This window comes from Typha latifolia, chromosome 4, assembly GCF_019914945.1.
Source record: "Typha latifolia isolate L0001 chromosome 4, TyphaL0001v2, whole genome shotgun sequence".
Classification (NCBI taxonomy): Eukaryota; Viridiplantae; Streptophyta; class Magnoliopsida; order Poales; family Typhaceae; genus Typha; species Typha latifolia.
This window is the reverse complement of record NC_133089.1, coordinates 4,825,674-4,837,201: the sequence shown is the minus strand read 5'-3', so window position 1 is coordinate 4,837,201 and position 11,528 is coordinate 4,825,674. Positions and strand designations below refer to the sequence as shown.

Here is an 11,528-nt window from a genome sequence, read left to right as displayed (position 1 = left end):
TTCAGCATTTTATGTATATAAATTTCTTTAACTTAGTCTTTCAGTAATTTAGGAAAAAAATTGTCTAGCGATAAAAACGCTAAACTAATTAGTATTTTTAAAAACGTTGATCAGTTGTTCAGTATTTTTATTAGGGCTACAGTGAATTAGATTTTATTCGGTAAATAAGTTTGAGAGCAATCTATTTCGGTAAAAAAAATTAAAAATACGAGGCTATTTTGGTCAAAAACTCTACAGAAGAAGAAAGTAGTGTGTTAGTCAGTATATCTGAACCTTAACACCAGGATTCCAAAAAATCCAATGGCAATATTAGAACAGTCAGTACCTGTTAAGAGTTAAATGCAGCCATAAAGAAGATCTAGCTATAAACTTTTCCCAATGATTGCTGAACCAATTCGGCACTGTCCTTTTGGAGTTAAAATCTTCAAACAACCGCCGTCGGCGGCGCATGAAGAGAAAAGACAAGAATAAATGAGTCCACTATAGGGAGATAAAATAAGTATCTAAATAGTTAGAGCAGGTAGTCAAATATAGAATTAATCATCAGTATAAGGAGCAAATCTAATATTACCAAGTAGAATTGTAACAGAGGCAAATATATGACAGTACCAAACTAATGTGCTTATAAGAATGTTGGAATTTTCATCTTCTTGCTGCCCTTTTACAGTAACAGAACGTCACTGGAATAGGTATTATTATTCTACTTTCTAATATAAAAAAGAAAGAGTTAAAGACTAATATAAATTAATTCTAACATTTAGTTCAATATTAATATAAAAATAATTATTATATTTGATGTAACATAAATTAATATTAAATAATTAAAGAATAATAAAAATTATATTAATAATTAGTGATATGGTTTCCCTCACAGTTACATAATTTTGTTTTTATTTTTTTTCCTATTTTTTATATTTTCAGTTTCAAACTATTTCTATTTTTTCCTAGCATTAGTTTTTTTTAACATAATTAGTGAGTTTAACAAGTTGGTACAAGAAGATATTATTACAAAATACCAAGAAAGATTTGATGAACTGAAAGCTCTTATGATGATTAAAAATAAATACTTCACTAAAGAGTATTTTATCCCAAGTTTTATTAGTGAGTTGAAAGATGACATTAAGCATATGGTCTATATGTTTCACCCTTATACTACCCATCAAACTGTTTACATGTTTTTTTTTAAAGAATCAAACGGTTTACATAGAAAGTGTAAAAATGCAAGAGCACGTCGTGGAATTCATAAACAATTGCATCTGTCACACCTCTAAATTATTCCAAAGCAAGAAATTCCTCATACACAGACTCACTACACTAATCCTACCTCCATTCCAAATGCTGTTGCCAAAACTAAAGTGCTGTCAAAACAAACAAGTCACTTCAGTGTTCCAAAGCACCCTATTACCGATCCCATTATTGACACTCTCACCTGCCAAAGTGAGAACAAGAACAGAAAATGAGCTTTGCTATAACTGTGATGAAGTATGGAAAAAGGGGGCCACAAATGCATTAAACAATAGCTGTTCATGATAAATTTGGATGAGGATGATTCACCATAATGTGAAGAAAAGGAGCCTGAAAAATATTATAGTTGACCACTCTGAACCAATTATTGAAATTTCCTTAATGCAGGGCAAAACTCCTCCAACATAATCATAATCACTGGCATGCTAAATGCAAAACCCATTTGCATCTTGGTGGACAGTGGTAGCACTCATAGCTTCTTAGACCCAAATGTTGCAAAGGCAAACCACTGAAAACTTGAGGCAATTATTGAAATTTTCCTTAATGCTATAGCAGGGCAAAACTCCAACACAATCATAATCACTGGCATGGTAAACGCAAAACCCATTTGCATCTTGGTGGACAGTGGTAGCACTCATAGCTTCTTAGACCCAAATGTTGCAACGGCAAGCCACTGAAAATGTAAGTGTGCTACTCCTCTGCAGGTTATCGTGGCAAATGGTTAAAAACTCATTAGCTCTTCCAATTGTTCATCATAATGGCACCATCTTGACCTCCTTGAAGAAACTGCCTTCAGGAGTTCCATCCTTCAAAGAACCGCCATTGCGGCGCATGAAGAGAAGAGACACAATGGAGTGACAAATAAGAACCCTTAGGTTTTATGGAAATGCAATAGACATGATATTCTACAATCATTTGTTAACCCAGAGAGTGTCTGTCAGTTAAAGGTCACCCTCCTGCATGACTATCTGTAAGGTAGACTGTAAATTAGATTAATTTAATGAGATAATTGTCAAAAATCACTAAGAAAACTTGTTTACCAGAATTCAACCATCTGGTCCACCAGACTGTTGGAGAACGAAAGTTTTTACGAGACTCCAGACTCGGCCGACTACTCCATTTGACATACTTGAAAAAGCTTGTTTTGCAGCCTTTTGTCGTGCTTCAAGGGCTTTGGCATCACTTAGTAGAAGTTTCAAAGCTTCCACTAGTTCGATTTCTCCAGACACCTGCAAATGTGACAAAATGATTCATTGAGTGGATGGAAACAAAATGTTCCACTGAAACTGTTCCTAATCATTAGTTAGTGCTGACAGTAGAGAAACTTGCATGTTACATAAAAGGAAAAACTGAACAAGTGTTCAGATGCTAAATCCTGTGTTCCAAAATTGCCATAAATATGCAAAACTTGTATGTCATGATACTTCCTGCGGTGGTGATCACAATACAGGAACTTATATTGGCAGCTGTTCCTAATCATTAGCATATTACTTCAATTGTCAGCTATAGATGCTTAATGTATTAGATAAGGAAAAAGAAACTTCCCTCACCTGTGCAACTGACAATAAGTTCAATCGTCTCATCTCCATTAACATATGGGAGAAGTGCCCAACATGGGGACCTGGAAGTGAAAGATTGAAGAATGTCAGGTACCATGAATCATAGAGGAAGAAACAAAATGACAGTTGGACTTGTTGTGGCATATGCTTTACCAGTCAAAACAGCACAACCTGCTGCAGCAGCCTCAGATATATTATGACCAGCTAAACCAGGTAAAAAAGAACCTCCAATCACTGATATTGGAGTAACTCTATAGAGAGTTCTTAATTCTCCTGTATCAAGTTATCAGAAACTGATAGATATTTGCAACATTAACAAAACGCTCAAGAGTAAATGATTCCATTATATGAGAACAAAATAAGAATATATATTGTTAGAAAATACCCAAATATAGAATTAATCAGCAATAATATAGCAAATCAAATAACCAAGTACAACTGTAGCAGAGGAGCAGGAAAAAAATGAACTGACAAACTTAAAATGCAAGAGAATGAGTGTCATTTCATAATACTCCCAGGAAATCCAATAAATGAAGCCCAGTTAATGGTACCTACCTAAAGTGTCAACCACATATACATTTGTGCTACAAGTGATCACTTCATGTCTAGACCTGAGTGCAACATTCATTCCTTGTCTTTTCAGCGCCTGCAAGAAACCAATGAGTTTATAAGAATGTTCATTATCACCTGTATGCTTCCTTTCAGGGCAAACAATTATATATTTTGCCCCTAAGTAGACATCTTCTAGAGCATCCTTCTATCAACAGAAGTCATCTCTGTGCATCCATTTGATTAATAGTTTTATGGTCAAGTTTCGTAACTTCAAATTTGAGCATCTCAATCCTAATTAATGCAGAACTTATAGCCACTAAATGGACAAATAAAGTAAAATGAAAATTAGTATGTAAGCAGAAACAAGGTTTCAAGCAACCAGAGCTGCAAAGTATGTCCAAATTGGGAAAGATAGAAAAGGATCACTAACATAAGAATCAGTTACATACTAAGGCAATCTTTTGTCCATCTTGAGGATGCCTCGTCACAAGAATCATAAGTGAGGTAGGGTACATCATGACTAACTGACTGTGAGCCCAAACCATGACTGCAACAAAAATAGAAGCATTACAAATTTACAATTGAAAATAAGTTACAGGACCATGTTGTACAAGAAGCACTGCAAAAGATGCATCATATGTAAGGAAAATCCTAAAAGGCTAAAATGCAATTTTGCTTCATTCATCCAATAAATCTTCAAAGTCAAAATTTAGATACAAACAAACAAAAAAATTGAATAAAGTTTAACCAAGAATATCAGAGGTTGGTTAGAAATAGAGAGATATAAAACTGCCATTCAGTTCTCAAAAGTAACCATTGATGATCAATAGTTTAGGCCCTTAAAATTTGACGGTCTACCTTTCTATAAAAAGAGCTTACAAGACGTTAACCATAAGGAGAAATTTCACTGATTTCAATGTTAAAAAAATTGTTCCGTCACATATCTACTTCACTAAAACAATTGCCACTATCAACATCATCTTCCCTCCTGCTTGCATTCTCACCATCTTTTCCTCCTAAGTTTCTCGGACTTTTTCATCCTATTGAAAGTTTGGAACATAAGGTTATTGTGTTGAGGTGGTGATGGTCTTTTGATGGGGCTGGGCACTTGGGCATTTGGGTAAAAGATTTGTAATTCGTGAAAAGGAGTTCTTTTTGTGTGTTGTCGATGTGATGGTGTTGGTCGTTATTTGCACAGCTTGAATCCTTGACCGCTTAAGTGCAAGGAGTCAACCTTTGGATGGCCCTTATAAGATAAGTAATGTCCTAAATAAATAAATTTAGATGGTTAAAAAGAACGAAAACAAGTAAAGATGACTCTAACCAGAACTTTCTTTCCACAGGATGAGTGATTCCTTAGTATCAATCATTAGAATAATGAAAAAGAAGATCATACATAGAAAACATATTACGTATACATGCTTTAATTTAAAACAATCAGACAATCTAAGCACGAAATAAGAAGTGAACAAGAAACGGGACATAGAATATTTGGTTTTAAATCGAAATAATAGAGTTGCTGACCTTCTTCTTCTCCTTTATGTATGGACGCTGCCATCCAAATGGGCCTGCCGATGAGCTGCACCTGAAGATCTTTTATCTTTCTTGCCTCATTGTCACTAATACTAGAATCTCCAACAGCTAGATAAATGTAAAATTTATGTTACATCTGATATGTGCTATAAAGATATAATTATCTTAACATTTCATTCTTATAAAACAAACAAGAGGAGTATAGTTTTCTGGATCTTCATATGTTAGGTATGAAAGGGTGTCACCTAGAAGAAGTGATGGCACCTATAAAGTAAATATGCTATCTAACCTTGACTTCTTCATATGAGAAATTAACAAAAATAAAGCAAGCTTTATTGGACTGTAATGTCATAAGAGCAAGAAATCAAGCATACCATATTTCAGATCACCAGCAAAATGGATAATTGATGATGATGCATGTAGCAACTGAAAACGGATAGCCTGGGTAGTGCTCTACCAAACAGAACAGTAAATTATGAAGAGGCAAACAGTTATTTATACAAGATCAGAATCCATGAGTAAGTACCAGTGAGGCAATCAGTGATATTTTTGACAACATCAATGAGATCAATGGCAGAGTTAGAGGGCCTGACCACCGTTTGAAAGATTTGAATGACATGCGGGCATTTAATATTGCCACCGCAATCTGGAGAAACCATGCAGCGGTTATTTTTCCAGTATAACAGTTGTTTAGATAATAGATAGTAATCGCGAAGAAATTGATGACAAAAACAGTGACAAGAGTTAACTAGTAGATGAATTGAAGGATAGTCTTCATTGATGCTAGTTCTTAAGCAATCAGCACAATTGTCAATGTCATAGCTCTCAGGGAAAAAAGAGCAGCAGATTAGAGTCCTAAAGAGAACTCCACACCCCCACCCTCAGATTGTCTGCTTATTCTAGATTTATTTTATATAATTGATACACAGGAAAGAAGAACAAAAATCAACTAACTTTCCAAGACGAAACTTCTTATATTCATATGGCGAAATTTATACGAAAGTATTGTGACAGGACCACTCACTCCTTTCTCTGCTGCAGAAATAATAAGGTTGGGCCATAGTTCACTTTCCATTAGAAGGATCGCCTTCGGCCTCCAATAACCAAGAAAACTTTCCATCGCCGGGGGATAGTCAAGAGGCGCAAGCTATAACAAGATTGTACACTCTCAATAAAAGAGAAAGAAATTTTATATATAAAACCAGTATGAAATTTCCTCACTCGAACAAATCGATTCATGGGAAATTTCATTGCTTTGCTCAATCCAAAAGGTATTCTCCTTTCCCTTTCTCTCTTTTGATGTAGAAATGCACACCTGATATATCACACCACTGGGTAGCTGATCCTTGATAACTTCGCTGCAAGAGAACAATATGACCTCTTATTTCGTTCAAAAGTAACAATCTACGGTAGCAGAGAATAGAATGGAGATCGATGAAGAAGAGGTGGATCGATTCTTACAAGGCGGAGAGCGTTGCGGTGGTCATCAAGATTCGGAGATCGGGGTGATGCCGGAGGCAGTGGTTGATGACGGGGATCGCGGCCAAGCCTTCACCTAAGGAGACGGCGTGGAACCAGAGGAGGGTCCCCGGAGGGCGAGGCGAGGAAGGGCGGCCGAAGCGCTCGGGCCATCGGGTTCGGTGCTCGAACCCACGTAGCCTCCGCCATTGGACGAGTAGGAAAAGCGCCGGTGCGACCGCGCGGCTCGCCGCCTTGTAGAGACCGTAAGCCAAACTCCTCGTCGTCTTCATCCTAGGGGTCTAAGCAAATGCTTGGACGCACTTCGGCAAATATTTTACACCAGTGGCAATAGATTCTGTGGTAATTTTCAAATAACACCTACATTTGCATCATCTTTTTGTTTTCATCCCTTAAATTATAATTATTATATTTATAATAGTTAAATTATTATTTTTTGCTACACAGTAAATCTGAACTATTAAAAACACTTTATAGAGTTAGACTCGCTAAATGGATAAGGTATAAAATTTGGAATCCGAATCCGATCAATCCATTCGATTCGAGCTACCAAACGGACAGAGACGGGTTCGGGTACCATGAGCAACGCCGACGGAGATGAGCCTGCGATCGATCGACGACATCCTCACCTCCTTCGCGTACAGAGGAAACCCTTCTTCTCACCGGGCGTCGTCTTCCCCTTCCCTCCTCGGAGGCGACCAATTCCGACACGAAGACACTAACACCCAAGAAGCCCTCCACCGCCCCAATTCCATTAGCCCTCAAACCCCTCCTCCCCTTTTCAACAAGACCAAAAGGATTAAGAAATCCCCTTCCTCCTACCTCCGCACCACTGTCGCCGGAAAGCCCGTGGTCGTCTCCCGCTTCTTCCCGCTCCCACCCGATGCTTCCTCGCCGCCCCTCGCCATCGACAAGAAGGGAACCAAGAAGATTAAGACGCCGAGATGCACTTCTGGGGAGAAAAGGAAGAGGAAGAAGAGCGTGATTGCGGATGAGGGGAAGGTTAGGAAGAAGGAGAGGAAGAGGCAGCCGTCGCAGCTGTCTGCGGCGGAGAAGATGTCCGACGCCTACCGTAGAGTCGCGGGGGATAGCACGTGGGAACCTCCGCCGTCGTGCCATGAATTACTTCAAGAAAGGCACTCTTTTGATCCATGGAGGGTTTTGATCATATGCATGCTCCTCAATATAACTACTGGGAAACAGGTACTTTAAATTTTATGTAGTTTGTTTCCTTCTCTGTTTTCGCAAGCTTTATATATGCAATAATTGAATATAATATTGATTGGTGTCTTTCTAGGCTTTGATCGTCAAATATTAACATGGCAATTGAAACTATTTATATCTAATACTTTCTTATGTTGAAGTCCATAAATAATATTTGAGGCATATATGAGATATTTAAACTTTTATTTGTTATGATTTGTATAGAGAAACCTGATTGTCCAGACCATTTAAATCTTTGTAGTTGTTCTGTGTTATTTTGAAGTCATGATTTTTCCATGAATTTCTTTGTTTACTCCTTGTTCTGAATGAATTATAGTTCTGTGGATGTTTTCTGGTTCGTTCAGAAGTTAGCAAATTATTCAGGGCGTAGCCAGTTTCAAATTTAAGGAGGGGCCACTTAGTACGTTAGCATACTATTTTTTTAGAAAATGAGGGGCCAAGATGAAAATTGGCATTACATTTGTAAAATTTAGGGGCCTATGGCCCCACTTTGGATACATGTGGCTCAGCCACTGAAATCATTGTATTGAGGGAATACCCAAATTTCATTCAAGTTCAATATGATATCTCAGTTCTATTTTCTTTTCCTTATGGATCTCTACATTATCATTCTGTGATGTGAGTATGAAACTATGAACAGCATGCTTAAATTTATTTGGCTTGAAGTTTTGCAATAATTAACTTTTCTAGTATAAGTGAGTGAGGTACAAGCATAACTTGCTGGGGAAATTTCCTTTTTCTATGTCTATTATATACACAAATTAATAAAAGATGCTCATGTAATCTATTACATTATCATTTAGCTGCTTCTTGGCTTGAACATTGATGATGGTATGATCCATAAGTTTCAACTTATTATTTGCATGCAAAGCTCCCTGTAGATGTGCAGGCTTAAACAAACCCTTGGCCTATGAACATTGGAAATTTGTGCGTTGGATATGATCCTTTATCCAAAAATCTACAGAGAAACCTAGTAAGAATAAGACCTTAGAAATCGTAAGACTATTTAGCAAGCAAGAAAAGCATGCATGCCTGCACTAGGTTCAGTTAAAGTATATGAAGCATATAGGCTGTTTTTAGCATCAACATATCTACTTTATATGCACATTAGTAACGTTCTTAAGTATCCTATATTGTGCTTGTAGTAATGTTTGGTTTTGGTCTTTTGCTTTATTGGGTAGCTCAAGGTAGGGGATGTGCTACAATGATGTGACAGCCTTCAAGTTAACAAAATCAGGATTTAAAGTCAACAACAACTCTGCTGTTGAAAACATAAGAATAGGGCAGAAATCATGAGTAATCAACAGCCATTCGGACTTGCTCATTAGTCTAAACAAAGGTCAAGAGTATATGGAAAAACCTACTTGAACTAATTTACAACAGGCTAATAGTATCAGACAGTTAGTTAGTTGTAATTGTGATCCTATTACAAAATGAGTAAAGTTGATCAAGCTTTAGGGTTTTGGATTGGAGATCTAATAATCGGTGAAACAGATAGTATCCTGTGGCAGTAAATAGCAGATTAGAGATGAAGGATTCAAGAAATAAAACAAGAGAAGGTAAAAGGTTTAGAGAGGGAAGAAGCAAAAAACTTAAAGAGGGATGCCCAAACCTGAACTTCATTGCTTATCTGAAATCACGTGGACGAACCGACATTTTTCTTAGCCAATTATCGATATATATATATATATAATCTTTCATTATTATGGTACAAAAATCCTTGTAGACTGTAACTCAAGGGCATTTGTGTATTGGAACTTTGGAAGCGAGTTGCTTGCCCTGATCCTACTCCCACTTTTTGTAATGAAAGAGGCAATGTAGGCATAATTTTATATCATATCTGTAGTACAGGTGTACAGTAGTGTACATGGTACAATGTTGCATTTCCCATGCATGCCATATATAGTGTTCTGGTTGTATACTCCCTGAAAACTTTTCAGCTGGAGAGAATCTTGTACATTTCTTTCACTAGGATGTTCAAATGATAGGCGATGCTAAAGAAATATGAAACATGATATATAGTTGAGTGTCCTGGGATGTTTTTTCATCTCAAATTATAGTTCTAGAGTTTACACTGCTAGCTAGTTATTTAGTTTCCTATAGTCACACTCTGGTGTTATATTATCTACATAGCAATCCTCGCATTTTTCCTCAATGACCACTCTTTACTTTCCCATGTTTGTATAATAAATGTGTAAGACAGTTGTACCAAATATGGACTGTAGAGTCCTCAAACAACTGACTATACATATGCATCATTTCTACCTTTAAAGGCAAAGATAAAGCTTTGTGATTCTACTGAGGTGAAGGTTTCTTATTATCTATGAAAGCAGTGCGCATTTGAGAATGCTATTCTTGAAGATAGTCAGTCTCTGTAACTGTAGCATATAATATGACTGTTCTTTAATGCAGGTTGGGAAAGTGCTACCAGGCTTGTTCCTTCTTTGTCGTGATGCAGAGACTGCAACAAAGGTGACCGAGGAGGAGATCGAGAAGGTGATACAGACTTTAGGCCTGCAAAGAAAGCGTGCAAGGATGATTAAACGATTCTCTCATGAGTATTTGCGGAGTGACTGGACTCACGTGACTCAACTTCATGGTATTGGCAAGTAAGTTTTTCTTCTTTTTTTAATCTCCTTGAGCATTTCCATAGTTTCTCAATCCCGGCATGCTTTGAGTGCTTTCCTTTTCAACTCCGCATCAGTTAATGCTGCCATATTTGTGGAAGATGGCAAGCATCTTACACATTGGCAATGTATCCTTTTCAGGTATGCAGCTGATGCCTACGCCATATTCTGTGTGGGAAAGCCAGAGGAAGTGGTACCTCAAGACCATAAATTACTTGACTATTGGAAGTTTGTGTGTGGTATACATAACAATGAAGAAAGTGATTGTGCCGAATTAGTTGATCACACGTAATACTTGCAAGGACCTAAGATTTTTAAAAGGATCACTAGATCATCTGCACGTTGTTGAAGATGGAGACTGCTGGAAGCTGATGCTATTTAACAAAGTGTGTGTTCCGTTGGTGTCTGTACTTCAATTGCTGTGGAGAAGCCTTGAGAAAAAGTTCATACTTGCATGCTTCAGCATATGTTTTCGTCGCATCCTCTGTTTGTGATTTAATGAATCACACTATTTGAGGGCATATCTTGTCTAGGCTAAATTTTGAAAGTGATACCTTTATTCCCATGTTTTCCAGCTACTTTTTTACCTAACTGCGATCTCACGCTTTGGTAAAAATATTTACAGTAGAACCCTCTTTTTCAGAGTTTTTGACCAAACTAGCCCTCTTTCTTATTTTTTTTCATTAAAATAAACTCTCTTAAATTTATTATCAAATGAGGTCTAATTTACTATAGCCCTAATAAAAATGTTAAATTAATTAGTGTTTTTAAAAATGCTAATCAGTTTAGCATTTTTATTTTTAGGTAATTATTTTTCTAAACCACTGAAAAATTAAGTTAAAATAATTTATATACATAAATCGTTAAACTAACTAGTGTTTTAGGACAAATAAAAATGTTGAAATAATTCGCGTTTTTGTTTAGAGATAAAGCATTAATTAGTTCAGCATTTTTATTATGATTATAGTAAATTAGACTTAATTTGATAATAACTTAAAAGAATTATCTACTTCAATAAAAATAAATTAGAATATGACTAGCATGGTCAAAAAATTTCTTTCTCATACTTTTTTTTAGCTTTGCTTCAATGACATAGAGTTAATTTTTTATCAATTAATTTAATGAAGATCTAACGATTAAGATCTTTAAGGGTTTATCGGTTCAGTAGGTAATTTTTTTTAGATATATAATTTTGCACATTATTTTTTAACAATTATATTATCTTAATATTTTATCAAGTAAAAGACATATATATCATTAACCGAGAGTAATGTATATATATCAAAATAAGGGTATTGATGTCTTTTAT

General features: G+C 36.3%; 2 protein-coding genes across 5 annotated transcripts; one reads left to right on the top strand and one right to left on the bottom strand.

The window, feature by feature from the left end:
• Nucleotides 1-1,153: 1,153 nt before the first annotated feature.
• Nucleotides 1,154-6,691, bottom strand: LOC140787611 (probable 3-deoxy-D-manno-octulosonic acid transferase, mitochondrial). Of its 3 annotated transcripts, XR_012108867.1 has the most exons (13): nt 6,351-6,691; nt 6,205-6,247; nt 5,914-6,036; nt 5,416-5,535; nt 5,264-5,342; nt 4,881-4,997; nt 3,806-3,903; nt 3,360-3,450; nt 2,958-3,077; nt 2,796-2,866; nt 2,286-2,474; nt 1,555-2,213; nt 1,154-1,429 (listed from the first exon to the last, which is right to left on the bottom strand). XR_012108867.1 is itself a non-coding variant. In XM_073136617.1 (12 exons), exons 1-11 carry the CDS (start codon nt 6,638-6,640, stop codon nt 2,292-2,294), a joined length of 1,335 nt encoding a protein of 444 aa, XP_072992718.1. In that variant the 5' UTR covers nt 6,641-6,691; the 3' UTR covers nt 1,154-2,213; nt 2,286-2,291. The 3 variants fall into 3 exon arrangements, 1 of the variants encoding a protein (XP_072992718.1); XM_073136617.1 differs by having other exon boundaries at nt 1,154-2,213; XR_012108868.1 differs by lacking the exons at nt 1,154-1,429; nt 1,555-2,213; nt 2,286-2,474 and having other exon boundaries at nt 2,837-2,866; nt 2,958-3,097.
• A 196-nt stretch (nt 6,692-6,887) lies between these two features.
• On the top strand, nt 6,888-10,784 carry LOC140785562 (uncharacterized). Of its 2 annotated transcripts, none has more exons than XM_073133456.1 (3): nt 6,888-7,571; nt 10,005-10,201; nt 10,321-10,784. In XM_073133456.1, exons 1-3 carry the CDS (start codon nt 6,966-6,968, stop codon nt 10,370-10,372), a joined length of 855 nt encoding a protein of 284 aa, XP_072989557.1. In that variant the 5' UTR covers nt 6,888-6,965; the 3' UTR covers nt 10,373-10,784. The 2 variants fall into 2 exon arrangements, with proteins under 2 accessions (XP_072989557.1, XP_072989556.1); XM_073133455.1 differs by having other exon boundaries at nt 6,890-7,571; nt 10,361-10,784.
• The last annotated feature ends 744 nt before the right edge of the window (nt 10,785-11,528 follow it).

Excerpts from the sequence above, each read along its gene's own strand:
- LOC140787611 (XM_073136617.1), bottom strand. The coding sequence starts at position 6,640 with ATGAAGACGACGAGGAGTTTGGCTTACGGTCTCTACAAGGCGGCGAGC. Across the intron at positions 6,248-6,350 it reads ACCGCAACGCTCTCCGCCTT|CGAAGTTATCAAGGATCAGC; the intron begins GTAAGAATCGAT and ends GTTCTCTTGCAG. Across the intron at positions 3,904-4,880 it reads ACATAAAGGAGAAGAAGAAG|TCATGGTTTGGGCTCACAGT; the intron begins GTCAGCAACTCT and ends TTTTTGTTGCAG.
- LOC140785562 (XM_073133455.1), top strand. The coding sequence starts at position 6,966 with ATGAGCCTGCGATCGATCGACGACATCCTCACCTCCTTCGCGTACAGA. Across the intron at positions 7,572-10,004 it reads ATATAACTACTGGGAAACAG|GTTGGGAAAGTGCTACCAGG; the intron begins GTACTTTAAATT and ends TCTTTAATGCAG. Across the intron at positions 10,202-10,360 it reads CAACTTCATGGTATTGGCAA|GTATGCAGCTGATGCCTACG; the intron begins GTAAGTTTTTCT and ends TATCCTTTTCAG.